The sequence below is a fragment of the Labrus mixtus genome, chromosome 18 (assembly GCF_963584025.1).
Source record: "Labrus mixtus chromosome 18, fLabMix1.1, whole genome shotgun sequence".
In the NCBI taxonomy this organism is placed as follows: Eukaryota; Metazoa; Chordata; class Actinopteri; order Labriformes; family Labridae; genus Labrus; species Labrus mixtus.
Window position 1 is genome coordinate 23,491,906 of NC_083629.1, and position 27,983 is coordinate 23,519,888.

The window sequence follows — 27,983 nt, forward strand, 5'->3', positions numbered from 1 at the left end:
AAAACTAATGTATTATTATTATTATTATTATTATTATATTTTTAAATATGGGCTTTTATTTTGTAAATAGAACGGAAGTGTCTCCTCCCCACGAACGCAGCATTGCCCAACGAAAACGAAACACCAGTTTGACGTCACTCGTGAGCCCGGCCCGGCTATCTGTCATCCACGCAGAAGGAAAGGGCATGACATGGAGTTAAATGTTCCTATGTACAGTCATATATGCTTCGTGGACTGTTAAAAGCCTACAGAAGGGAGGATTTTGAGTGTTTCTGTGTTGCCGAGGTTTCGGTCCTATCGAGTCGACGTTTGAAAAAAAACAAAAAAAAAACAGAGGCTAGCTAATCGGCTAGCTAGCTCGTAGACTTATTTACTTACTGTAACTGTTAACGGGTTCAAACAGAAAGCCTCCTCATGGCGTTAATCCTGTTTACGAGGTCTCGGGCGCCTCTAATGAAAACATCCAGGTCATTAAAGAACGAATTCAGGAAAGGTAAGTTTTCAATTTTTTTTTAATTAATTATCACCATGGAGACGATATAAAGTCCATAAATTAACACAGTCTTATGAGTAAATTGAGCAGGCTTAACTGAGGCAGGTGGTCCTGCTGGGTTTGTCGTGTTTTGGTTTCCAGGATGACGAGGGGTGACTCAAGGTGACGGATAACTGAGCATCACACTTTAAACCGTGTGTTCATTATTTACAGCTACGTTACTGTTAATACTACTTTGCATTACGGCTGTATTACATGTTAAGGTTAAGTGTTATCACCTAGAGAGGCTGGACAGATTGGTAAAGTGTTGAGTGTGATGTCGGAGCAAAAACATGGTTTGGGATTCAGGTTATTTGAGGACAACATGGTGTATGTGGAGGCCCCCTCCCTCCCTCCACTGCAGTCTGAGAGGATGCTCGTTGTTATGGCTGACATGTTCCCATCTGTTTAAATCCAACATCCACAAGATCTCTCCTTATCCGACGTGTTGTGAGGGGTTATAAAAGTATAAAGGCTTTATATGTTGGCTCTTTGTTGTGCTGATTTGATTTAATCAGCATATGGAGCACTGCTTTGTGCTGCAGGAGTTAACACCTTCCAGGCTCCTTTAAGGGCCTTTGTGAGCCTTTATTGGCCAGGACACTCTTGATAAAGATTTTTTTTGTAATCTCAGCGTTGCAATAAAATGAAATATAAAGAAACTTGATGTACAAATTTATCTACCGCTCGAAGGATGCTCAGAAATCCATTATAGTGCTGCTGACAAATCCCAGTCATAGTTCTGTGCTATACGCTGGTATCACTGTCTTTTATAATATTGGTGGTGTTTTGTTTGTTTGTTTGTTCTTACATCTATATCTGTTTTTCTAACGGACCCCTGAGTCTGCAGATGATGATGATGACATGTTCATTGTTGATGTTAAGACAACCAATCAATCAATCTTAATTTGTATGGCGCCAATTCATAACAAATGTTATCTCAAGACGCTTCACAAAGGAGCAGGTAAAACACCCTCATTGTAATATTATCTACAAAGACCCAACATTAATCCATCATGAGCACTAAGCAACATTTAGAAAAGTTACAGTGGCAAAGAAAAAACTTCCTGTAAGAGGCAGAAACCTGGAGCAGAACCAGACTCATGTTGAGACTGTGTTGGGTTTGGAAAGTGGGATTAAGAATGATGCAGAAAGAGGAAGAAGGATAGAAACAAACAGAGCAGCAAAATAAATAAAAGCCCATATTTAAGAAGATGACCTTTATGAATCCCACAAGAGGAAATAACTACAATCATTTCCTTAGCATTGCTACTTATTTATTTCATTCCCCCACATATTCTTATTCTTCATGCAAACGAAATCCTCCACGCACTTGTCTTGAACTGATCATAAAAATAAGAGGCTTCAAGTTATTTCACATCACCTCGTGTCTGATAAGCATTTAATGTTGGTTGTCATATAACCAGATAAGATATTAAGATGATATGTCTCCTTATCACATATTTGTTTTGTTAAATCTAATAAATCGGTTTCATCCCAGACGTCAGTGAGAGAAGTAAAAGACATTAGTGGACACATTAGGATACTGTCTCCACTTTAGTCGGTGCATTAAAGCCGTGCTTATAAATAGATGAGAGGGTCATAAAATGGAATTTGTCCGTCTGCACCGGGCAGCAGGAGACGGTGTTCTTGGCTTTAGGCCCAGATTATCAGACAAATTGCACTATGAAAGGTCAGTGTCTGTAATAATATCTCCACCTGAAACAGACTGAGTCTCATTTCAGTTTTGTTGTACGTGTGCTGCCATGAGAGCTACCTGAAGTGTAGCAACATACACAACCTAATGTGCTTTATATTATGTGCTGTAAGTACATGTTTTCATTGTGAAGATTCTCAAGCAGTCTGTGGTGTTTTGAGCACGCAGAAATCAGACAATTTCACCTCTGATTTCTTTGCTGTTGTTGTTGGTAAATCTCAAACTCCACCTGCTTGAGGTCAATATTTATGGGGACCAATGACCTTTAGTTCCCACTTTTCACTGCTGAACATTGACCAGAGTGCTGTCTTTGCGAAGTAGTTGTGCAGCGGTCGTAAATCAAAGGTTGTCAGGTCAGAAGTTATAAAGATTAAGGAGTTATCTAAGAGTGTAAATAATATACAGTAGGGACATTTGTGGTAGATAGAAGAAGCTTTAGTGGTCTGTTAGGAGGCATCTGCAACGACAAAAGGGTCAATGTATTTGTTTATTTAGAGCGATTACTCATTTAAAGTGGTTTTATCCAGACGAGCTCACAATTATTTCCACTCACTTCTCCCTCTGAGATGCCTGAGCGTGCACGTCTCAGTTATCTGCACTTACATTTAGGATAGGATAGATTTATTCTGAACGACTGGTAGCATCGCCGTCGCCCACGTGGGAAATGACCTACAAACGTCATATTTTATGGGTTCTGTGAATGGAGAGGCGCTCGACATTTGAGAGCCACTGACTGAAGCCACATGCTGAGAAAGCCGGGCATCTCTTAACGACGCACAGTCGGGACTGAAGCTTACCAGCATCCTGTGTCATTAACACAAGTGTTTAGAACCTGTTTCACGTGTGTTTCTGAACCGTAAACAGATACATGTGAAGTTTAGCTAAGGTTGGATCTGTATGCACAGCTCTCAGTAGTTCTGTTTGGGGATCCAGCAGTTTTGGAGAATCTACTGTCAAGTGTGTTTTCCCAGTGATAAACGGCCTGCTACCGTTTCACCCGAGGGTAAAACATGTGAGGCCACACTTTGGATGAAACAGCTTTTTTTTTAACTTCAGATCCAGCAGAAAGTTTCTCAGGTTGTGACTTAAAAACATGGTGGATTACAGATTTATTTTCTGTAAAAAGACAGCTAAGATCCAAAGCGGAAAATGTCTTTACCCAAACTAATAACAGGAGCACTCTGAGCACTGACTCCAGGCCTGTTGCGGTGCCACGCTGTGAATGAGGAAGTGTTATTAGGCTGCAGTGTTTTAGTACTTCACAGCCACACAGCTGCGGGCTGCAGGTCGTGCGTGAGTGCATGCTGCTGCCCGTAAAAGTCAGGCAGGCAGAGCGTGACCATGCCATGACCTCTCCTGGCCAGAGACCTACTTTATTTTGAGCCGAAACCAAATCTAGGCCATTTCTGTACTAATCAAAGACCAACAAGGCCCATTTATACTGTAGATTACTTTACAAAAGCTACAGTAAAGTTTAAGATTTCAACATTAATTCAGATCTTTCTTAAGAACCCCTGCTTTGTCGTCATCGAAATCCACTTGATGCAGAACTTTAACTTATTTCTCAGGAGTCTAGATCAGTGGAAAAAACAACCCCAACATTTTTAGGTCACTGAACTTGTTTCTATAGCAACATTGACCTGCATGGGAAAACAATATTGCAACAACACTGCTTTTGATTTATGCCCTCATACTGCATCTGTATTTACAAAGACGTTCATTCAGTTAACAAACATCACTGTGGATAGTATGAAAGCTTTCTGTTTCTTTTTGAGGTTTAGTCTGGCTTCACTGTGATCTTGTGCATGACTCATGACGATCCCCTCTCTATTCAGTTTAGTTGAAGCAGAGCAAATAAGAATGTGTTGCCATGGAAACATAAAATGTAGTTGTGCAATATTGCTGAATTAATGTTTAAAGTCTTTGGAAATGTTAGTTTGTCTACAACACTATGACAATATATGGAGCTCTTTTGAAGATTCTTCTTTTATCTGACGCTTGTGCCTGAGTGTAGAGCGGGTCAGATTGTAACGCCTCAGAGGCAAACATTGTGCTAATTGAAGAAAATGTGGTCTTTGAAAGTGGTGTAAATACATGATTACTTTAGTAGTATAAATAAAAGCCCTGCATCCAGATTAAGAACATAAGTATCTACCTAATGTGATATATCGTGGACTGAAAGAGCTGTGAATGTGAAACCAAAACTATAAAACCCCAGGGTGTAAAAAGCCACAAAAGGAAACCCTGCAGCGTGGTGAAGCCGCTTGCAGAGTCCAGGTGAATGCTACACAGTTAGCGGTGATCTAATGTATTTCCAGGGTTTTCTCTCGGTGCTACAGTTGCTGGTCGCTCGGGCCACAAAGGTGACTCTGTTCCAGTAAACTCTCTGTCCTCCTGGCTGCCTGCCAGCAAACAGCCTGTCATGTTCAACCAGGCCTTACTGGATTCACTCCAGCCAGCCACGTGACAGCCACAGGAGGAGGAGGGGGGGGGCGTGGCTTGGCCATGTGCTCTGAGATGATAGGTTGAAAGTGTCTCACCACTCCGCCTTCTCTTTGCATGTACGTCATACTGATGGCGGCCTCGTGGGGTTTGGGAGCCTCACCGTGGGCCCCACAGAGGGTGTTTAGAGTCCTGGGCCTCTGAGAGCGATGACTGCAAAGATCTTAACAGAGGAGTGATGCACGACATTTGTTTTGAAGAGAAAATACACAACAGAATATTCCTTAAAAAATTAAGTAGCCAAGAAAATCTTTTAACAGATTGAGGGGAGAAAAAAATCCTCAAGACAAAATAATTTAACGGTAATAGAAAGAGCAGATTAAAAACAATTATTTCAATCATGTTTCAGTTTAACCTTTGTCCTAACATGTTTCTTAGGACCTGATAAAGAAATTGATATAATGAAACCCTTACTTTAAAGGCCTGTCTCAGATGGCAGCAGACTTTTGTAATTCTTCATTTTGGTATGGTAGTTTATACGAGCAAAATGTTTGTCAGTCCATATTCTGTTTATTTCCCCGGCTTTCCACAGCGATTATTTTAAGTTAAGAACTTTTAGGAAAGGAGAGACGACACAGAAAATAACATACAAAATGTGAGGGGAAAAATGCAGCGGACTTTTCTAACATTTCCCAAGAAAGACCATTGTCAAAGAAATAAAAAGTGACTTCAGTTTTTATGACATTATTGCTCAATCGGTTCAAAAAGTGCATGTTTTCCTGATGTCATATCGAAGAGAGTAAGAATAAGGAGTCACTAACGTTAATGACCAGTGAGAAGCTGCACAGAGCTGCTGATGTGTGATCGGCTCATCTGTTTGTCAGGAGTGTTGTGTGCTGTATCGTGTGTTTGTGTCTCTGTCCATCTAATGGCTTATTGTTATCAGATCACAGCGTCTCATGTTTGTTTTTTCTTCCTTTCAGGGAAACTACAAGATGGCGCCTGTTTCAACTGCACAGCGCTCAGACTCTCCAGTCAAAAGTAAGCCACAAGAAATGCAGCTGAAAAAAAACGTCTCCAGTACCTGAGAATGTTCTGCATGCAGTATAATAAACCATTTTGAAACGTAGCTTCAGTGTCAGAGGTCTTCCAGGCTTTGTGGGGGTTTTTTTTGTGTTACGTAACCTAGAGGGAATTTTGCTTGTGCAACAAAGAACACACCTTTTCTTTAACAGGCACTCGCATGAATTTAAAGAGAAGTCTTAAAAGCTTTCTTAAACACTGTTTTATGTGAGAGACCACAGGAAAGTCACACAGCAACATTTATTTTGTTTTGCAACAGTGTAAAAACATGACACCTGATGAAACAGCCTTTGAACGGGCACGTTTCAAACTATACATTTCCCTTTTGTAAGCAAGTTGTTGACTGCTGAATTATTCTTGCACAAGTTACTTTTTTCATTTAAGCATCAATGGCATATTATTGGTGTCCCGGTGTGTGGTATATCACGTTGCCTTATCGCGTTACTGAAGTACAAGAGGCTCAGCGAGTGCTTCACACGCACACAGTGCTAGTCCGCCTTGCTGGCTCTGACGTTACACATTACCAGCAGGTACCCCCCATTAAGCCTCTGTTACTACTTCGATAGTGGATGAGGGACAAATGACTGCACCCCATCGTTCTGCCTCTGTGCGTTACACATTGCAGGAAATTCCCCCCCTTGAACTGTCAGTATGTCTGTGCCAAGTGTTAGAAAATCAGTGTACTTCTAGTGATGAAAGATACAACAGAAAATTCAAAGTACTTGGTCTTTTTTGATTCTCTGATTTTTTTAAATTTTCAAAATCCAAAACATAAAACACCAACCAGAATTTACATTTTTAGACACTTCAAATCCATCCTTTTCTGAAGATTATTACCTTTACAGTGTCGTTGTATTCTGAAGCTCTTTATCCTGTTTTCTCCTCAGACTTGATGGCCTCAGACTCGGCAGTCCCGTCTCTTCGTTCGGCCCTTCCCACCCCTTATCAGACGGCTTCATCGGCCCCAGCCCGGGCGCAGACTCACAGCGGCTCTACTGCGCGTTTGTGCCAGGGGCCTCTTCTTCACCTTACCCTGCAATCACAACGGGCCCCCAGTGGACGATAGTGCGACCACAGGACATCGCCGGCGTTCGGCGGATACACACCTCCAGGAGAAGACTGGACGATTCCAAGGTGGAGAAGTCGCTGCAGGCGTTAAAGGAGAAGAAGAAGAAGCTGGAGGAAGGGGGGCCTGTGTACAGCCCGACGCTGGATGCAGCGCCTGTGAGAAGGACGCTCAGGCAGTGGGTTAAAGATGAAATTAAGCACTACTATCACGGCTTCAGGCTGCTGTGGATTGATACCACTATCGCTGGGAGAATGCTGTGGAGGGTGCTGAACGGACACCCGCTGTCCCGCCGCGAGAGGAGACAGGTGAGGACTGCAGAGGGAAAGGAAGTCTTCCAATGGTTTTATAAGGTTTTAATCTGGTGTTTTTATCAAATTCAATTTACTGTAGATTTTGCATTTTTTTCAATGCAGTCTCGTGCAACTCTGAAAACATAATATTCAAACTTCTCAGAATATAAAGTTATTGAATGTGAGTTAAAAAGAGAAAGTCAATCTTAAAAGTAAAGATTACATATAGTCACACGTGCACAAAACTCTTGAGCTGCAAACGACCGTATTTTTCACTCCGGCTTCACCCAGACATTTTCCTGCCAGCCCTCTAAATTATGCATGAAGTCGTGGTCAGCTATGTGAGAATGCAGCAGATAGTTTGCAAAGTTCACTGCATGCCAGCGGGTGGAGTGATGATGTGTGCATCTTACAGCAAGTTTTCCTGGATGTTTTCTGCTGCGTTCTCACATCGCTCATCCCATCTTTACAGAAAGTTTACGAGGAGCCTGGCGGGGAAAAAGTTCCAGTATAAAGTCGGAGTGACAAATAAGGCGATAAATGCGTTTCACACCTGCCGCTCACTCTGAACATTTCAGGAGTTTTGTTGTTTGAAGCACCATTTGTCATCAGTGATGATGCAGTTGCAAAGATTCTCTTAACCCAGCGGTTCCCAAACTTTTTCTGTGAGCCCCCAGTCGGCAGATGACGGTATTTTCAAGCCCCCCTCGCCATACACATCAACATATAGCGACATACACGATACCTATTGTTTAAGAATTCATCTCAAATAGAATAGCAACTTCAGTTTGTGACAGCAAACTAAAAAGCAGCTTTTAAAGAGGCAGCAATTAAAAGTGAAACTGTAACATGAAACATCCAAATTTGTGACATCTGGTGTAGTCTCATTTTTCAGCCCAGGATGTCCTCTTACACAATTTCCCGTGCTTTGCTAGCAGTGAAAGACAGTGTGCATTGTTTTTGTTTTAAGCCTTACTGGGCCCCCTTTTCATTTTGGAATCGCTGACTTAACCCCTTCATCGAACTACGTTTACTTATAGTAGAACAACTTAAAGTAGTTTTTGTTGAACATGCATTGAAGCTAACATTTTTGAAAAGTATCTTGGTGGGAGGCGGGGCTAATTTCTTATTTTCTGATCATGTTTGGCATCCGACAGTATTCTGCCAAAAATTCCTGGGCCACAATTAGAATTGCTGTTGCACGTTTATTGTAACTCATCGGACTGTTCCTTCTAGAAACGATTGGGAATGGTTTTTATATTTTAGCATGACAACAATCGCAAACGCACCACTAATGCAGTGACATCATATTTGGAGCCCTGCCCCAGCCCTGAATATTATAGAGGCATAGAAATAATTATATTTCCTGTATTTTCTGTTCTTTATCTTAATAAAGAGACTCAGTAATACATGTTGATAATCCAACTTGAACTTATGCTAAAACAACAAAGCTAGTGGATGCCCAAGACTTTTACACAGATCTGTACATGTGATTTTTGTTGCTCTGTTTTCGCAGAGATCATCCTCAGGTTTTCAGAATTATGGTAAACTGAACCTGGTTTTGAAATGTTGACGCGAAACCTTGAATCTTTAAGCCAACGTTTCCAGTTACAGGACGTTATTTAAGTTATTTTTCCAGTGTTACTGAAGTCTCACAGAGCAGATAACCAGCGTGAGTTCAGAAGATTACTGACGACTTGGCTCACTTAACGACCAACAACGCAGACATCTTGTTCTGCCGTGTGTAATCCACAGCTTCCCCAGCCTAATGGGATCAATTAAAGAAACTGGCTGCACGCTGAGTTTTACACTGAGCAGATTGGGCTTCTTGACCAAAGCTCTTTAAGGAGAAGCTTTATGTGATGCCTCTTTGATTAACTCTAATGCCAGCCAGTGTTTACACTTAGCCAAAAGTTTCTCATCATCGGGACTGAGGTGAGGACAACTGCTCTGGAGATTCTCCTGACCGGTTGTTCACTTCTGCTCCTCACAGCGGGAGACTATCTCCTGAGGTGAGACATGACTTAGGCTTAATTGGAAATAAAAGTAGACATTCATTGTTTTTAATTGTTTTTGCATGCAGCGAGGTGATAAAATGTGTTAAAAGGTCAGAGTCCTTCCTTTACTGTGATATGATTAGCTTCTCGTTCTGAATCCGCCCGCCGCGTGACATTAAGACCGGCTCGAGCATTCGGTCATGTAACACAGGTCTGGCAAACAGCAAAGTGTCATTTCAGGGAAGGTGACCTCGTCACCTCAGGGGACACTCACACACTTGGTATCCGGTGTTAATAGTACAGGAAAGTACAGACATAGTGGCCATGATTGGCTTGCTTTGATGATCCAATTAATGAGTGAAATAATGTATTTGTTTGTGGTGACTTGGCCTCCACTGCCCCCGTCTTAGCATCTTTTTGTGTACATAACAATAGAATGGATTCGCTTTTTTGACACCTAAATTGACATCAAAACAAATCATTCACTTTGATTAATCGTTGTTTGTCTCTAGGGAGGACGAGGGGGGGTGGGGGGAATCAGCTCTCTCTAAAGTTTTGAATTTGGACTTCAGTACCGATTTGAAACGATAAGTGTCAGAGTTACATATTCATTCTTTAAGTACACTCGTACATGAAAATGTACCCAGTCCAGTTTTCAGTAATTCTTAATGTAGAGTTAAAATTCTTGCTTTGACATTACAGAACTTATTTGATAAAGTTCATCCAGAGACAAGATGATTTTATGTTAATTATTTCTGAGTTAAAAACTATTAGAAGTGGACTCACAGCATCCATGTTTCTATGACAACGTAGTCGAGACATTAAAGTTAAATGTACTCATCCTAAAGAGGTTTCCCCCCCTTCATTAAACTCACACCACAGACCCATCTGCATCTTTTCACATGCAGCTGACTCCCTCTGAGTACCATCTACACTCCATTCATCTAACCTGGACTGGTTTTTTGCCTCCTTAATCTCCTCCTTTCATATTCACTTAAAAAAAAACTCAGGCCTCCATTAAAGGCCATTTTAATCTGCCCCCTCCCCCTCCTCCCTCCTTTTGATGTGGGACTCTGGGAGATGATATACATGTCAATGGGCCCGTGGACAAAGGCCTTTTCACTCATGCTGGCCTTAATCCTTCACCCTCCTTTTCCGCTGACATGCAGGTGGACAGGGGCGGAGAAAGAAGGACTCGTGTTCTGGCCTTCTCTCCTCAGGGGTTTGCTTCTGTAGATGCCCGGTTTTGGGATTGTGTCCCAGGACAGTCAGTAAGCCACAGTTGGACAGCTGTACAATAAAGTAGCCCACTGCTGGCCTGGTTCCTCTCTAATCTCTGAGGATTGTTCAGGTCTGTGTGCCGAACAAATGTGCTTCCTGTAGGCTCAAGGGGACAGTTTCTGAGCCTTGTGAGGCAGAATGTTCACCGTTCACTCAGCACCTCAATGCAAAATAAAGCACCAATGAATTAGGAGGTTTCGGTTGCCGTGGAGATGTATGGGCCCGGGGTTAAAAGTGCTGACTGCTGGAACTGTTATTAGAGGGATTGAGCAGGCCGATTGTACAGCGGGACAAAGAGGATGAGGTAAACACACTCCTGGCTTTATGTGTCACTGTTGCCCTCTGGTGGCCGCATGCGGAAAATGCAGCCTGCTGAAATGAAGGTTAATTGAAGGCCACATGACCTAGGACTAGATTAGATTTATTTAATACGTTTGAACTATTTTTAACTCAGTTTTTATTTCAGTTTCTTTTCAGGCTTTTGGGGTATTTTTTGGAAAGACAGGACATCACTTTGACACCACCAGCCGTTAGGCATTTTAAACAATCTCCACATTTCTCAAAGAAGCACACATTTGTTTTTAAGTTTGCATTTTTTTCTGTTTTTAAATGAGTCGATTCTAATTCAGTTTTGTCTCTCCAGTTCCTCCGAACGTGTGCAGACGTCTTCAGACTCCTCCCCTTCCTCGTGTTCATCATCGTTCCCTTCATGGAGTTCCTGCTTCCTGTGGCTCTGAAACTCTTTCCCAACATGCTGCCGTCCACATTCGAGACGCAGTCCAAGAAGGTAATCAAAACGCTGATGCTGCATCAAACGGACAAGATCCATAAAATCAGTATAAGCTTTTATTTTGAAAGCTGCTGTAGGTGCACTTAAAGACACATTAGCTCAACGAAGGCTGCAACATAACGCACATCCTTTGTAGAGTACATCATGATTGTTGTAGCGTTGCAGACTATTCTAACAGATTCACAAATATAATATGATATGATAACTTAAAACAATGCTGCAAGAATATAACTGACAGAAGATTATCCTGCAGTAAAGTTGAACTTCAAACAACATTTAAACACATTTTGAAAACAGGAAGTGAATCAAAATGTTGTTAATTTTGGTCATTATGAAGAATAGTTTTCACCACTGTGAATTTGTTTTCAGGAGGAGAGGTTGAAAACGGAGCTGAGGGTCAAACTGGAGATGGCCAAGTTCTTGCAGGACACCATCGAGGAGATCGCTCTGCGGAACAAAGCCGCCCAGGGAAACGTGACGGAGGAGTTCTCCACCTTTTTTCAGAAGGTTGGTCATCTGAAAAACCAGGCTTTTCTCAAACCTCTATCTGCAACTTCTGCCAACACACACTAACCGTTTGCAGATAAAGAATAGAAGTAAAATCAGTCAGAGGTTAAAATCAAAAAGTTAATATTATATTCAGGGTATAATTTGGTCTTGAAAACGGTTTATTTGACTGAGAGAGACTCGCAAAAATTAATCATCTATGGAAATGCCACCAAATATGAAGCCTTTTTCTCTCATACTGTGGAGAGATCTTCATGAGTCTGCTTAATGAAGACAACTTGTTACTCAAGTGACACCAAACCACGGGAACTTTAAGCTCCTGCTTCCGTGGAAATGTATTTATTCCCTCCAGCTTAGAGGAACGTACTTCATTCACCATGCCGGACTGGAGTGTGATTGTGGAGGGACAGGTTTAGGAAAAGGCCCTATGAATCATGAGATGTTTAGAAATATTCTCACTACTGCCCTCTGGTGGTAAAAACAGAGGCTTGTCTCCTGTAGTGCTGGTTGTTGAAATTTTTGGTAATAAATGTTAAAATTGACATTTGAAATGTGATGCCAGGAACTTTATTTTCCACATTATCAAGTAAAGTTGCAACCTGTTCAGAAAAATGCTTTTACATTTCATTTCAGTATTAAAAAACGTGGGAATTTGAAACAAGTGCTCTGAGTTTAAGACATCTTTCCTCGTGATTTGGAAAGCAGACACTTTTTCCTGCATTAGATTTTAGCCGACCTTCGTCCCTCAGGGAAATCAAACCGTGACTCTTTTCTTCTTTGCAGATCCGGGACTCCGGGGAGCGTCCGAGTAACGAGCAGATCATAAAGTTCTCCAAACTGTTCGAGGACGAGCTGACGTTGGACAACCTGACCCGACCTCAGCTGGTGGCTCTCTGCCGTCTCCTGGAGCTCCAGTCCATCGGGACCAACAACTTCCTCCGCTTCCAGCTCATCATGAAGCTGAGGGCGATCCGAGCGGATGACAAGGTGGGAATAAAAACGCTGTTACACTTTCATTCAAACTAAAATCAAATGTTGGGCAGAGGTGATATTTTGATATTTCTTTTAAGTAGAGTTTTTAACACATTCATTATGACAGTGAGCCTATAATTCAGTCCTCTGCATGTTCTCTGTTTTTCCAGCTGATTGCAGAAGAAGGGGTGGTGAGTCTGAACGTGAACGAGGTGCAGGCCGCCTGTCGTGTCAGAGGGATGAGATCTCTCGGAGTCACAGAAGAACGACTGAGAGAGCAACTCAGCCAGGTAACAACCACGGCACCAAGGGAGGATATTTTTAAGGATTGAACTCTTTGTGCACACTCTAAAACATTTCAGGAGATGTGTTATTGTCTTGTGTTTGTCCATGTAAGATCATATATTTGTCTAAACCTGCGTTATATTATGTTTGTCTTCTTGTAGTGGCTGGAGCTGCATCTGAACCAGCAGATCCCCACGTCCCTGCTGCTGCTGTCCCGAGCCATGTACCTCCCCGACACGCTTTCCCCCGCCGACCAGCTGAAGACGACTCTGCAGACGCTGCCCGAGATGGTGGTATGTTAAGAGTCTGGAGCTTCCTTTGAAACGACGGTGAAAGGGGATCACATAACTGATCAAAAAGAAGGGGAAATAAATGTGTCTTTGTTTTGGTCTGTCCATTTCAATAAAGATATGGATGATTAGTTAGAAAGTAGAAAAGCTTGCGCTGCATGGTTTAGTTTAGTTTGGTGGTTATTTGTCTCTAAATTCACATATTTGTGGTACTTACTCTTCTTCTCCAGACGAAGGAGGCACAGTTGAAGGTGGCAGAGATGGAGCTCTCCAAAGTGGACAATAAGACGAAGGTGGAGACGATGCTGCTGGAGGAAGAGGCCATACGCCAGGACAACAAGGACAGGGAGATGGAGAGGCTGGCGGATGCTGCCGAGAAAGCTGCCAGGGTAACGACTCTTAATGATGGATTAAGGTTTAGGTTCAGGATACTTTGTTTGTACCTGAAGATTTATTTTTGCAGACAGATGATGACATCCATTATGACACACTATTACAAAAACATCACATCAAGCCTGGCTCAAACTGCAGGAGTTTTAAAATCCTGCCTTTATACCACTCACACTACAAGATAATCGGTTCCAGCAGCCTTGAGTCGACCACGCAATTGTCGGGAAGGAGGAATTGGACCTCAAACAATTGACTTCCCCTCTGGGATTAATAAAGTATTTGTGATTCTGAAATCGGCCAGGATATCCTGCAGTGTGTGCCAGAACAAACTATTTAAAACATACCAAAAACATGACAAAATCCTTAAAAATTATAAAAGTGCTCAAGGTTTCAACGGTCAGGGCAGGTAAGAGAAAGAAATATCAATCAATAAAATCCCTTAAATAAAAAACTGAATTTAATTAAGCCAGGGTCAAAGCAAGTTTAGGACCAAAACAAATAAACATGTGCAGATATCGCTAGGCGAGAAACGAAAGCTTTTGATTCTTTCTGCTGTGTTCTGGGTTTTGGTTCTAAACATCCTAAAATGATATGCAAACAATGTCCCTTGAATCTTTGTTGTTCTGTAGTTATTTGTCTGATTGACCGTTTCCTTGCTTGTGCAGGAGGGAGAGCTGGAACATGAAGCCGAGCGGGCTAAAGCTGTCGATGCTTCAGAGACTCTGAAGGATACGGCCCCCATCATAGAAGGACTGAAGGTAAAGTCTGTGAGCATGGAGTCAGAGAGATCATTAAATAATATTTGAGTTATTTATTTTATATAAAAATGTAGTTGTATATTTGAATGTGGTCAAACAGTAGATAATTTTTCTTCCTTTAGCCTGACAAACTTGTCCAGTATGAAACATTGATTTTGAGTCCTTGATTTTCACAGGACTGTGATTCATGTATTAACCTGTTTGCATCCTTCTCATGTGGTCACTTCTGCATCACACAGTTTGAACAGTGGCAGTCATTCCTGCGCCTCCAGGTTAGGTTTAAACGATGTCTCCTCTTTAATGACCCTCACATCCCCACCAGTGGTTAATCCCTGCACGCACAGCATCTGCTCTTTCTCCGAGCGGACCCCAGATGACGGTTAAACAGCAACTTGCATCTTATTCTGGCATTTGATTAAACTATTTCAGTCTGCCTGCCTTTTGATCTCCGGCCCAGAAGGAACGAGAGGGTAATCCCAAAAGGACAGGAAATAACCTCTAAATGTACATTTTAGTGGCTGTGATGAGATGGATGTTGACATCGGCCTGCAGCGGGGAAGAAAATGAAGCGAGGGCAAACCACTACAGCTCGTATTTAGCTTTGTGTGTTCTTAAGCAGGAGGAAAAGCAGACAGGCAATCATTGCAAACACTGGAATCAAATAATATTTCCTTTTGACTAGACACAAACTCTGGTTGTCTTGGTCAACATTTCCAAGTTGTTGTTAGCTGATTAAAGAAAATCCCACTAACTCAGTTAAAATAAATGCCAAATATAATGTGCAAATTCTGCTTGGCCCGCATCTATATGAACCTCTCCTTCTCTTTTCCTCGTGGATCCTTCCAGGCTGTGTCACTGAGCGAGATGAACCCTCCCCCTCTTTATCTAACAGTCCTTACAGCGCCGCAGAGTTCTCCTCCTTATGTGGTTATGTGTGTTTTTAAGGGTTATGGCGAGTATCCCTGTGTCCTCTAGCTCTTTCCTCATTTACCCCTTTTTGTGTTTTTTCGGGTTGTCTCTGATGTGGGTTTTATATAAAATGCACATGTGGTATTGGTTAAACGATTGATCTTTTGACCTACTTTTAATACACTGACTTTCATTCATTTTAGAGGGAAAATGTTGAACTTTAACTGCTGTGTTTTTTAATTGTTCTTTAAAGGGGACATATTATGAAAAATCCACTTCTTCAGTGTTTTTGAACATATATCTGGGTAACCTGAGAGTCTACTGACCCACAAAATGTGAAATAAACCCATCCAGTCCTTTGTTTGTGGTCTGCATAAGTCTTACAACACAGAGACAAATGCTCCGTTTCAAATGTGCTCTCCTTGTGATGTCACAGTGGGATTCTGGTAAAAAAAATCCCCTCCCCTCCCCTGGTATCTCCACCCATGGAAACCAACCCCAAGCCTAGATCAAAACTTTTGCACAGGTCCGTCATTTTTATTCTCGCTACAGAGGAGTGATGTCTACGGGGAAAACTCAGGGGGCGGGGTCATTCCATTTAAAGAGACATACACACCAAAACGGAGCGTTCTGAGAGAGCTGGTTTATACAGGGTCACAAACCTCCTCTGGTGCTTGATTCATGTTATATTTTGACCAAACACAGCACAGACGTTTCCTTTAGACCACAGGGGGACTGTTAGAAAAGCTGGAGAAGGGGGAGAATATGTCCTCTTTAACTAAAAGAGCAAGTTGAATGTCCTTTGCTTCATACGACTTATTTCATGTTCTTTTAAAACGCCTGTATTTAACAAAAGGTTTTTACAAAAGTAGTTGATGTATTTCATGTCATTTCAATTTGATTCAATCGTATGTTTGTGTTCCAGGGCGAGGAGATCACCAAAGAAGAGATTGACCTGTTGAGCGACGCGTGCACGAAGCTGAAGGAGCAGAAGAAGCTGCTGACGCTGGAGAAGGAGGAGCTGGAAGAACTGAAGGACGACGTCCAGGAGTACAACGAGGTGTCTGTCGTAGATCTGTCATTTATTTTTGGATTAATGCCATTCAAATAACGGGTTTGTTAAGAGTCTGTGTTAAATACTTGATTCTGATTGGCCAAGTCTGCTGTCCCTAAATAGCACACTGTTGTCAAGAAGAAGAAAGTGTTTCTATGAAGAGCAGTCGGTTGGTTAGGGACGCAGCTTTAATCACAGACTCTGAATATTTCAGAGCAAGCATGTGTTTTGTTTAAGTCGTGTATGCATGGTTAGGGCGCGTGACCCATGTACAGAGGCTTTAGTACTCCAAGCGGGAGGCCCGGGTTCAAATCCGACCTGCGGCTCCTTCCCCCACTGTCTCTGTCCCTAATTTCCGACTCTTATCCACGTCCCGTCTCTCAAATAAAGGCCCAAAAAGTAAATCTTTAAATCGTGCATGCATGTGGTTTTCCAGGATCTGGAAGAGATAAAGAAGGAGCTTTCTAAGACCGGCCAGGAGAAGGAGGTAAAGGAGTCGAAGGCGAGCCAGCGTTTGACTAAGAGAGTGAACCGAATGATCGGTCGCATCGACAAGATAATCCTGGAGCTGGAGAAGGACAAGGTCATCCTGGACGGACAGATGGACAGCGGAAACTCTCCACCTGTGGGGTAAGAGTTGGATGTGTTGTTCTTTCTGCTGCTGTTTGTGATTGTTCATAACGTTGGGTTTAATTTCATGATGCTATGTAGTGTAGCTGCAGAGTAGCAACGTGGCCGTGTGCAAGTTTGTAGCGCGTTTAGCCTAGCTTAGCTTCGTCGCCACTCGTTCTTTGCCGTCTGCTTGGTGTGTCAGGGCCTTAAGTGTGGACAAGAGAAAATAAATTAGCATATTTCAAGAATAGTTGAAGGGTGCTGTGTTGGCTTTTCATGGCTTTGCTTCATGTTTCAAGCGTTGTGTGTTTCAGTCAGACATCAAGCTTCTGAAAGTGAATGGTACAAAGGCAACTTTTTTACATAGTGAGAGAGAAAGTATGAAGTCTCCTAAAATGTTGACTTTGCATCATTTTCTTTGGTTCTCATGGCACATCACAGCTTAATTATCAGCAATTTGATATTACATGTCTGAGATTTAAAGGCTTACTATGCGACTTTCAGGGCAGATTTTCAGAGCTCTCTGCCTTCAGCTCCCCCCACGCCTCTCTTCCTCTTCACCATCGACGGTGCTTTCACAAATGCACAAAACTCCTGAAAACTAACTGAAATTTTCAGGGTGAACCGAGTTTATGAACTCAAACAGCCAAATCTTTCACTTCAACTTTACCCGCAATATTCTGCCAGCCCCTTTGTAACTTTGCATGTGAAGTCGAGTGAGCCGATGTGAGAACTCAGCAGGAAATTTTCAGGAAAATTCAACGCAAATGGGTGTAAAGGTGGGAGAATATTGCGCAACTGGCGCACGACCGCAGACTATATACACACCATCGGTTCAATCTCAGTGCACATAATGAAACTGCTTCATTACGTCATGCCGTCAGTTGTGCTCTTGCAACTTCACCACCTCTAGAAACAGCGTCCCTGAGTGGGAGAAACCGTCTCTCCTCCCCCACACGGTGGCAGGGGTGGCGGTTTGAGGGGGAGTTTGAGCCTCTGAAACATCAACAAGCTGAAGGTAGCTCCATCCTGTCAGTGTGAACACAGAGCAGAGAACAACAAACCCAGAGGGAGTTTGACTTCTTTCTAAAAAGTTATTTCTATACAATATATTTACAAAGGGTAAAGTTATTTTTGCAGTATTAGTATTCAGAAAGTCGCTTATTCAGCCTTTAAGCAGAGATCAGTTTTTAAACTTGACTTTTTGAACAATCCTCATCTTCTTCTTCATCATGATTTTCATCTTCATCATCATCATCATAATTGTTTTCATCGTAAAATGGTGGTGGAGATACAACAAGGAACAAATGGTTTCCCAGACGAATACACAGCAACATTTATTTTTAGTCATCACGCTATGCCAGTTATTTAGTTTACAGTTGTAAAGACAAAAGAAAAACAGTTCCTAATTGATTTAAAAATTTTACAGATTATTCTTTACTAAACGTAGTGATGCCACAAGGTAAGCTCAACTGTGGAAAACCGCCATTTGCTTGCTTGCTAAAATCTAACATTGCATCATGATTGTGGACCATCCGCTGCTAGAAATGAGGGATGCACAGATCAGACGCTGGTATCAGATATTGGCCCCATACCGACACGTAGGAGTGGATCTGATATCGGGCGATTCATCGATATCAGCGAAAGTGTTGGATCGGTGCATCCCAAACTGAAATTTCTCTGCAACAAGCTCCCCTTCCTGCTCCCTACATCAAAGTGCTGAACTCTGGGTGTTGTATTGAAAATAGGGCTGTCAAATGATTAACATTTTAATCGCAATTAATTGATAAATACTAATAGTTAATCGTGATTAATCGCATCTTAAGTCACTTTTGAAATTCCATTTAAAAAAATATATTTTTAACGGTTTTAAGCTGACAGTACTTGACTTCCTGTGTGCTTTTATTTTGAAATAAAGTAAGGCCCTTCCTGTAGATGGAAGGTAAGGACATGAACTTTAGCACAGAAACAGGAAGTAATTAGGGATCACAGACTAAAGTCAAACGGCTCAAAGGAACGGTAACAAAGGTCAATGTGTGATGTCATAAGGTGGATATGACCTGAGCTGTCTGAGAGTTTTATCTACGGTGAGCCTAAAGGGACAAAAAAGCACGAGATTATCAGCCTTAAAAACAATTAGACCTTCAAGGTATAATATTTTTGTTGAGTAATTACATTACCTCAAATATTTCATCAGTTATCAAAGCCAGAGAAATCTGTAATTTTGTAGTTGTAAGGTCCCATCGTGTCTGTCATGGCAGCTGCCACAAAAGACACGATGGGTTTTTGTTGCCATGGAAACACCGGATGTTACGTCACAGACCACTACATAAGGCTGCCGTACTGTTGCTCTATTTGCGGTGACTACTTGAAAACGTCTTCAGTAAACATATTCTCTTCCTCAGGTCGGTTTCGCCTGGTCGTCATGACTACGGCCAACTCGGAGTTCGTTTTTCATCGGGGGTGGGGGGAGGCAGAGTAGCAGAGAGAATCACTCCCATGATTCCCCGCCAGCCTCGACATCATCATTTGTAATGGTTTTGATTGAGAGCCCCCTGGTGGTGAAATTTATGTACTGTGCGTTTAATTAATTGCGATTAAGTAGTTAACGCTGACAGCCCTGAAAAAATACTTATTTTGCTCTCAGATGAATGAAATCAGATTTAGTTAGTTGCATTAGTTTAGTTTAGTCAGATATCTAATATTGTTAATCATCTGTTAATCCCTAAACTAAACACTGCTAACAATATTTTAGGCTCAAATTAAAATCTTTGTTAGTTTTTCTAATTCGCTGAGTCATCGTCTTCAGCTTTAAACTCAATCAGCTTAAAAAACAAATTCTTAATAAAAACCCTCTATTAATTCAAAGTAACATGTTAGCATGAATTAACTTTGATCTAGTTGACGTGAATAGAAATCAAAATTAAATTTGTGTGATCGGTGTGATCTGGGAACCCCCGAATGCAGCATGTCGACTTCTCCACCGCATTTTACGTGCGGTCAAACCTTGTAACCGTTTCCTGTATGCAGTCTGTTCTACACCTTCAGGGAGAACCTCATCAGCATCGACGAGCTGATCGGCGTCATGCGGCAGATCCAGAACATTCCAGAGCACAAGCTGCAGAGCATCGCCGAGGCCCTCGACGACAACAAGGACGGGAAGATCGACATCGACGACGTCATCAAGGTACGATAAACGGAGGATACGGCTCAGATTTATCGTCTAGTTTTATTAGTAACCACATAAAATAACCTTTGTAAGTTTGGTTTTGAGGATAAAAGGGGGGTTCCTTCAACTTACAGAAACATCTGGGACAACATCGAACTTCTGTCACCTTTTTTTTTTTTTTATCATTTTGAGATCCGTTACGGCCTCCTTCAACAAAATAATTCAATCCAAGGCTCAAATCATGGAGACCATGAAAACATGACACACAGATTTAAAGTTTGAAAACCCGAGCTTTATTAGATGTAAACATCCCCGCCCAAAGTAATCAAGGAAAGATGAGAAACAAAAGGGACTGGAGACTCGGCCAAAAAGAACAAAAGATGGGACGGTCCCTTTTTCAGTTAAGATCATTAATGGGGGGGGGGGGGGCCTCCAAACAGCGTTCAACGTCATCATGTCTGCAGGTGTCAAGAAGCTTCCTCCACTTCTTTTTTCTCTCCTATAGACAGATAATTCTCTTAAATTTTTCTTTGGTGACTTTCATTGACAAACTTTGCTTTCACAGCATTAAAGCATGGCAACAAAAATGGGGACCCCTGAGAGAGGATTCCTTCTGTCATTGCAGACCCCTACTGGTCTGAGGGCCCCAAGCAGTTGTGCCTGCCTTGCCTGTTGACAAGCAGCACCTTTGACCACACAGATCCCCGTAAAAACCCTAACCCTAACCCTACCTAAGAAGAAAAGATTGACCTAAAGGAACAAAAAGACAGAAAATAGGAGCACCAGGGATCCCGAGCCCAAACTCAAATAACAAAACCCAGAAACCTTGACATGTGTGGAGAAAAAACTGTAAAAATGTGGAACAGAAGCTCCTCATCTAGTCGCTGTCTAGAGTGCGTGAACCCCTGACTCTCCTACCTGGCTCCTCCTCCTCCTCCTCCCTGAGCACAGATTGCACTCGGGTGTGCAGCAGGTGAAGGAGGAGGGAGAATGAAGTAGAGAGAGAGAGAACAGGTGTGCACGTAGAGGGAGAAACAGAGAGAACAGGGCCGCCATCATTTCCCAGACTTTGGTCTCCCCCTGCCCTGCTCTGTATCACTATCAAATTTAGAGTTTGTATCCTGATTGGTTCGATCTCAAATTGATCCAGAATACTCTTGATGCTAAATAACAACAGTATCAAAATGTTTCCTCATAGTAAATTGTTTGTTTCCTACACAAACTTCATAACAACAAGAATTGTTTTTTTGCATTTTATGTTCTGGAGAAATATTTTTTGATGAATTGATGAAAATTGGAAACCCTGTTTTTTTTGTTTTTTTGGAGCGCCTAATGAATTTTCTTTCACCTCGCATCATCCCAGGTGGTCGAGCTGATCGACAAGGAGGACATCGACATCTCCACCACTCAGGTGGCGGACATCATGGTGATGCTGCAGAAGGAGGAGAAGCTGATCGAGAAGGGGAAGGCCAAAGAGAAGGCGGAGAAAGAGCAGGCAGCCACACTCAACAACTAACTCATATTCCAAGAAAGACACACAGCACGAAAAAAAAAAAAAAGACCACTGAGATGTTTGTGGCTGGTACCCGGACACAGAAACCCCGGTGCACCAGAACCTTCTGGACAGGTGAAGAGAGAGTCCTGAGGTAACAGCTGCCGTCTCAAAAAAAACGCCATTTCATGAAAAATTTAGCTCCTAAACTATTATTTTAAAAATGAAATCGAAAGGCGTACTGCACAAAGCTTACGTTAAAACTCTTCTGGACTAATCATGCATCATATGTTGATATTTGAACTTAAATAATTTAACTGAATAATGTATTAACACAGGGAACAGAATGACAGGAAACCGCTGAAAAAATTAAGTTTGAGAAAATATAATCAGAAGATTTATGGTTTAAAGTTTGAGGTGAACCGTCTTGCCTTTTCCTCTCCATTCATGTCATCATCTCAGAGAAATGAGCGATCATTTCTGGACTTTGCACAGTAAAACAAAAAGAATCATTGTCATCACTTTCATTTTTTTTTTTTTTCAGTTTTATTTATCCATGCTACACTCATTTTGTGAACGAACCTGTTATTTTTTTTATGAACTGTACACGGACAGGGTAGATGTAAATGGTGGCTGCAACCAAATATGTAATAACACAGAGCAAAATTAAGTAATTCAACTTCACCAAAAATCATGTGTGGAAAGCTTTATAATCATTCTAACGACAGCTTTGCGTTCATCATTTCCACTAAAAACCAAAGTACACGGAGAGTTTGTAGAAGTGTTGGATGTTTGATTTAATAACCAAGGACCGAAGCTAGCAACATTTTCATCAATATATCAAATAATATTGTACTGTTTTTGCTTTTTATTTTGTATTTAATGTAATAACATGTCATCTCAATTTAGCACAGCTCTTATATCTCTTCCTCTTTCGTTCTGTAGTTCTCTCTAACAAGCCAAAGTTGATCCATAGAACTCCTAAAATCAGCTAAAAGACGACTGATAACGGGAATTTGAGAGCAGGGGCGTGTCCAGACTTTTTTGTACTCGGGGTGGCACTGACTGGTGCAGGGGGGGCCTTGAAGTTTGTGTGCACACACATGAATGAAGAGCGTTTATTTGCCCCTTCTGTCTGCACCAATCACATCGGCTTTTAAGACCAGATGATGGTGACATAAACATCTTCTAAGCGTCGCTCTTCAAGGACTCAAAATAAATATGAACGCCCAAAGTCACAATTTAAAGTAGTGTTGTACTCGAAATCGGTCTTGGTCTCAAGATATGACCTTTATGGTCTCAGTCTTGTCTCGGTCTCGCCCTGCCTTGGTCTTGGTCTCAGAGCACTCTGGTCTCAATTAGTGTGGTCTTGACTGAAAACTATGAGCTTCCCGTTGCGACACATGGGCTTCCTGTTTAAGCACAAGTCCCACCTCTCGCAAGGCACATAGCCGATCATTGTACAGGATTTTGGGGTGGCCAATATGGTTTGAACGGGGTCAATGCTACCCATCTGGACACGCCCCTTTTGAGACACATACCAAGTCATAATTTAATCTTTGAAAAAATCTCCAATGATCAATATGCAACGTCAATATATCGAATCTTTAAGTTTGAATGAGAAAACATCTGCTCATGTGGAGTGTGCACAGATTTTGAATTATTCTGAAAATGTAAAGATAATCAGACGGCGGCTTTCTTTAACTCGTATAAAGAATATTTAAACATTGTACTAACTTATTTCTAGGGTCTTCTCGGCTCTGTCGCTCTGCTGCAGACAGTGCTGAGAGTATTATAGACTGTGAGTGTGAGTGCACTCTGCTGGACAATCTGTGTAATGACACCTCTTCTGGGTCACCTTAAAGCTCCTGTGTGGAGTTTTTTTTAAGTTGGTTATGAAACAGAATAAAATTAATACTGAAGCTTCTTTATGAGCCTCAAAAGCTAACAAGACCATCTGCTCAAGGATTGAATATTCCTTTAAGTTCTTTTTAACGGCTGAACGTGCTGCTGCATGGTCGGTGTCGAGCAAGACGATTAACAGAACCCCGTTAAAAAGACGTGTTTGACTGTAAACATCTGGATAACCGAAGAGATGAAAGGAACAGATTTGACAGCAGGTGGCGCCAAAATCGGCCCAAATTAATAAGTTCCTCACGGGAGCTTTGAGCACGATCTTCTGTATTACATGAAATGAAAAATGTTTTCTCCCGCACCTGTTAGAAAACAGAAATGCCGTTAACGTACAACGGCCGTACCAGTCGGGCTCTGACTAGTTGGTATATGAAAGCAGTGAGGATAATGTCAGTGTTGGGCCGAGTGTTTGTGCGGAGCAGTTGTAGTTTGACGTCTGTTTCTGTGTCTGAGGCGGCTTCTTGTGAACATTCAGTGGTTTAGTTTGAGCTCGTTTTAAATTCTCTGCAGTTTGAAGCAAAGTGGCCTTCTCTTGTCTTGACGCAGATATTTTGGGTCGTATACTGTTTGTCTATTTATTTTGTTTAGAGCGTTTTGTAGAGAAAGTTAAGGCAGACATTCTTCTCCTGGAGGATGGACTTGATGTCATTTAGTTTTTTAACGACGAGACGAGCGCAGGTGAGGTTCAGGTCGTTCGACGCACACACCTATTCCTCTGTTTTTGATTTGTTGTATTTGCACTGTGGCGATGAATGTGTGTGAAGAAAGAGGAGGATTTAATTTAATATTTGAGTCTTCTCTCCTCCTGTGGACGTTTGGTAAATCGTGCTCACACGGCGATCAGCTCGGGAAATGTGGAAAATTCTGTTTTCTGACCCATCTCTTCCTTTTGAGAAGAGCTCGGCTGTGAACACAGAAGACAAAGCGGTGCTGAAGTGGAAGACGCCTCATTTATTTAATCTGTTTATTGAATCCACTCTCAGACGTGTAGACGATTAAGAGGCCGTTCATCTCTCATGAGACCCCGGCGTTCCCCCTGACAGGACGAGGGGTTCTCGTTTGGGTCTGGGACCAGTCAGACTGATGGGTGCAGGGTAAACACTCGCCCGTACATGGTGCACAGCCAGCTCCTCTGGAGGGTTGTGTTTAGGTTAGAGGCGACCCCTGCGGGACATGGCACTCTCCCTGCAGCATAAATCAACTGTCAGCGTAAACACGTCAGCGAAATATTGTGACAACGTCTCGATTACACTCGGCAGGAGAGAGAGGGGTGTTTGTGAAATCACGCCTGACAGGACAAACTCAGGGGAGCGCTGTGTACATTTTAAAGCACTGCCACCGTTTCTACGCACGGAGTGGTACAAGGTCTTTAAGACAGGGAGGTATTTTAGTGTTTTTAAAGAAGCAACTCAGTTTGATTGCACACTCAACCTCGGCTAAAACACATCTCCATGGAAACGTCTCCTTTCTTACCCAGAGATTTGTAGCTACTGAGAGTGAATCAGTTGTGCAGTATTTGGCTTTTATTAACCTTCAGATGCTGAGTTACACGTTGGACGATTTAAAACTAAAAAAAGGATGACATTTTTTGTCAGCCAAAAACGACCGACACGTGCACAGATAAGATCAGCAGAGAGATGCATCGTCCTGCTTTGTCCACAGGGGGCGCCAAAATCGACACAACCCCCGATAAGTTCCTCACAGGATCTTTAAATCATCCCCAGTTACTTTGAGTATTTGTGTTACTGCGTCCCTGAACTACCGTTGTGAGAGGATGCAAAGTGTTGAAATTCAAGAAATCCTGGAAGAAAAATCTCTAAATGAAATGAAAGCACAATATAAAAATGGACGTCAAAAGATGATGTTTGCTGATTCTGACATATTTTAATAGTAAGGTCGTTGAGATTTTCATAACCCTTCAACACCACATGTTTAAAATCGATAGAATCTCTGTTGTGCTGATGATCGATAATAACGAGAAGCACCAAAGCTTAAAAAAAAAAAACAGGTCAGATTTTCTGTCATAATTTTAACTAAAAGGCAGAATGTTTCGCTGTCTCAATGTTTCAACATATTTGTACAATTTAGACGGTTTGCAGGAGTTTGATTTGCAATTAATAGCAACATTTGGGCTTTGATTTGGGCTTCTGTTTGTTGCCGTGGTAACAAACAGGTATTGATGTTGTTTGATTTTGACTAGAAATGTCTCAAAGTTTAAAAAAATCTGGCATCGGGACGACCCCAAAAACAGAAGGATCCTGCAGCTTGTCGAGGTCTGGGGGCTGCAGTGTTTGTTGTCGGGCAGATTTCAGAGCTCTCTGCTGGGAGCGGTGTTAAGTTGTGTTCGAGCCGCTTTCTTTTAAAACCTTAAAAAACGACGAGAGGAGAGATTCAGTCGGCAGGAGACGCCGACATCACTGTTTTGTCGACTCCAGAAGCAAAGCAAACTGATTTTTAGTGACTTTATTTCGACTGTTTCAGCCGCTCGCTGTCAGAATACTTCATCTCGCTCTCTGGAGAATCTGCCGCTGTGTTATTGCACTATTCTACATTTTTTTTGATACGGGAGGTGTCGCGGTGTGTCGGACTCAGGATTGTGAAAGCGGAGTTTGCTTTGTGTAAGCTTCAGGAGCTGAAGTCGGTGCGTGTCGGTGCGATTGAGGAGACAAACCGTCCTGAAAAAAGATTCCTGTCGAGTTTTAACGAGAAAAGTCGATGATCTTTTTGTACTAGAAGAACAAATATTGAAAGCAATAAGAGGTTTATGCAACATGTACCTTACTTTTAGTTTTATTTGAACCCTTTCTGTGAGGCGTTGAAGCATATTGTAATATATGTAAATGAGAAACATGGTGTAATGATGCAGAAGGAGGAAGTGATTCTCTCCTCAATATCAGGCTGCTTGTTGAGATGATTTGCTTGGTTATTACACTGACTTTTTGATGACAGATGTACCCGCTATATTTCCTTTTATAAGTATTTTGCACTAGACCTTTTTATCACTAGAGGAATGCTACTTTTTTGTAGAATATATACGAGTATGCAAGTTTTCTCTCGGAGGTGGGAGAGAAGGGAGAACCGGAGGCGAGGATCAGCAGCTTATTTTTTTAAAGTCAGGGAAACACGACGCGGGGTCCGAGTCCGTCTGTAAAGGAGCAGCTAAGACCTCTCTCAGGTCCAACATGGAAGTCTGGAAACTAAAAAAAAAAATCTTTAGAAAACTAAATCTGATTTTTAATCCCATTTCCTACAAAGCTGGGACGATGTGAAAAGTCGAAATGCAAACAGGACGTGATGATTTCTAAAACATTGAAACGTCATATTTACTTGAAGATAGCACAAAGACAACATGACTTGTTTGTTGTCATGTTTAATTTAGAAAGTCTAAAGTGTAATTCAGTCTAAGTCAATTGTGAGATGTTCCACCAGGTGATTTTTCTTTTGTCGACCTGTCGACTCTTTTGAAAGGTGTTGCCTTGACCTCAACTTCAAAACGGTCACATCATTCTACAAAAAGCAGAAACTTCAACATCTGATTTGTTTTTGTTTTTTTTGCTGTTTCCAAGTAAATGTGACGATTCAAAGTTTGACAAATGATCAGATTCTGCTTTAGGCCGACACAAAGTCCCAGCATCTTTATGATAGTGCAGCCACCATCTTTTAGAAGAGGAAGGTTAATGTTCAGAAGTTGTGTTCAGGCAGAACATGTCGAGGTGTTAGGTTGTTAACTAGCGAGCGACGCAGTGATCGTCGATCTGAATTCAACTTCATCGTAAACTCTGAATCTGTCTCATGTTTTCATACAAACACAGATTATCATTCAAGATTTATCAAATCAGCTGAGAATGAAAAGATGAAACGTGCTTCTCTTTCTGCCTGAACACATCTTAATCGAGACGTTTTCAGGTTGTAAATGTTCTAAAGCGGCTTCTTGGACGCCATGAACGGCTAACGTAATATTAAACGCCAAACGTAGTTTTGAAATAAGGTACTTAAAAAAAGATTTAAGTCAAGGTGTTGATCTGTTGTGATTTAAAAAAACAGCAGAGAAACTTTTAAAAGGTGAGGCGACATGTCAGAGTTTATCTTCTTTGGTTATATTTTGTTTTTGAGTTTCAACGATCGCCCACTGGACATAATCATCATGTTTTATTTATTTATTTATTTAATCAAGTTTTCAAAAAAAGTTTTTTTTTTTTTTCAAATGTAGAAAAAATGACCCTGAACTGGATTTGACCTGTTTGAAGAAAAAAAAAAAAAACCCTCCGTGTTCTTGTTTAGACTCTCATCGAGTATTTCCTGTAAAAAAAAAAAAAAAAAAGACATCATTTAGAAAAAGTGAATCAGACGTGTTGAATAAACTTTGGATGATCCTGGATTCTTCTTTGTTTCATTTTCTTTCCCGTTTTTGCATCTCATATTTCCTGTCG

At 41.7% G+C, this 27,983-nt stretch overlaps 1 protein-coding gene across 6 annotated transcripts; it reads left to right on the forward strand.

Annotated features, from left to right (window-relative positions):
- The first annotated feature begins 333 nt into the window (after positions 1-333).
- letm1 (leucine zipper-EF-hand containing transmembrane protein 1) lies at positions 334-27,931 on the forward strand. Of its 6 annotated transcripts, none has more exons than XM_061063522.1 (16): positions 334-493; positions 5,675-5,732; positions 6,662-7,148; positions 11,055-11,198; positions 11,571-11,708; positions 12,492-12,695; positions 12,851-12,970; positions 13,127-13,258; positions 13,486-13,644; positions 14,311-14,403; positions 14,643-14,675; positions 16,238-16,372; positions 16,803-16,996; positions 18,408-18,440; positions 20,009-20,165; positions 21,511-27,931. In XM_061063522.1, the coding sequence occupies exons 1-16, from the start codon at positions 415-417 to the stop codon at positions 21,661-21,663; spliced, it is 2,319 nt and encodes a 772-aa protein (XP_060919505.1). In that variant the 5' UTR covers positions 334-414; the 3' UTR covers positions 21,664-27,931. The 6 variants fall into 6 exon arrangements, with proteins under 6 accessions (XP_060919505.1, XP_060919506.1, XP_060919508.1 ...); XM_061063523.1 differs by having other exon boundaries at positions 20,027-20,165; XM_061063525.1 differs by lacking the exon at positions 18,408-18,440.
- The last annotated feature ends 52 nt before the right edge of the window (positions 27,932-27,983 follow it).

Bases quoted from the DNA above. Each gene is read 5' to 3' on its own strand.
- letm1 (XM_061063522.1), top strand. From the start codon at position 415: ATGGCGTTAATCCTGTTTACGAGGTCTCGGGCGCCTCTAATGAAAACA. The intron at 5,733-6,661 runs GTAAGCCACAAG...TTTTCTCCTCAG, and splicing joins CTCAGACTCTCCAGTCAAAA to ACTTGATGGCCTCAGACTCG. The intron at 14,676-16,237 runs GTTAGGTTTAAA...TTTGTGTTCCAG, and splicing joins AGTCATTCCTGCGCCTCCAG to GGCGAGGAGATCACCAAAGA.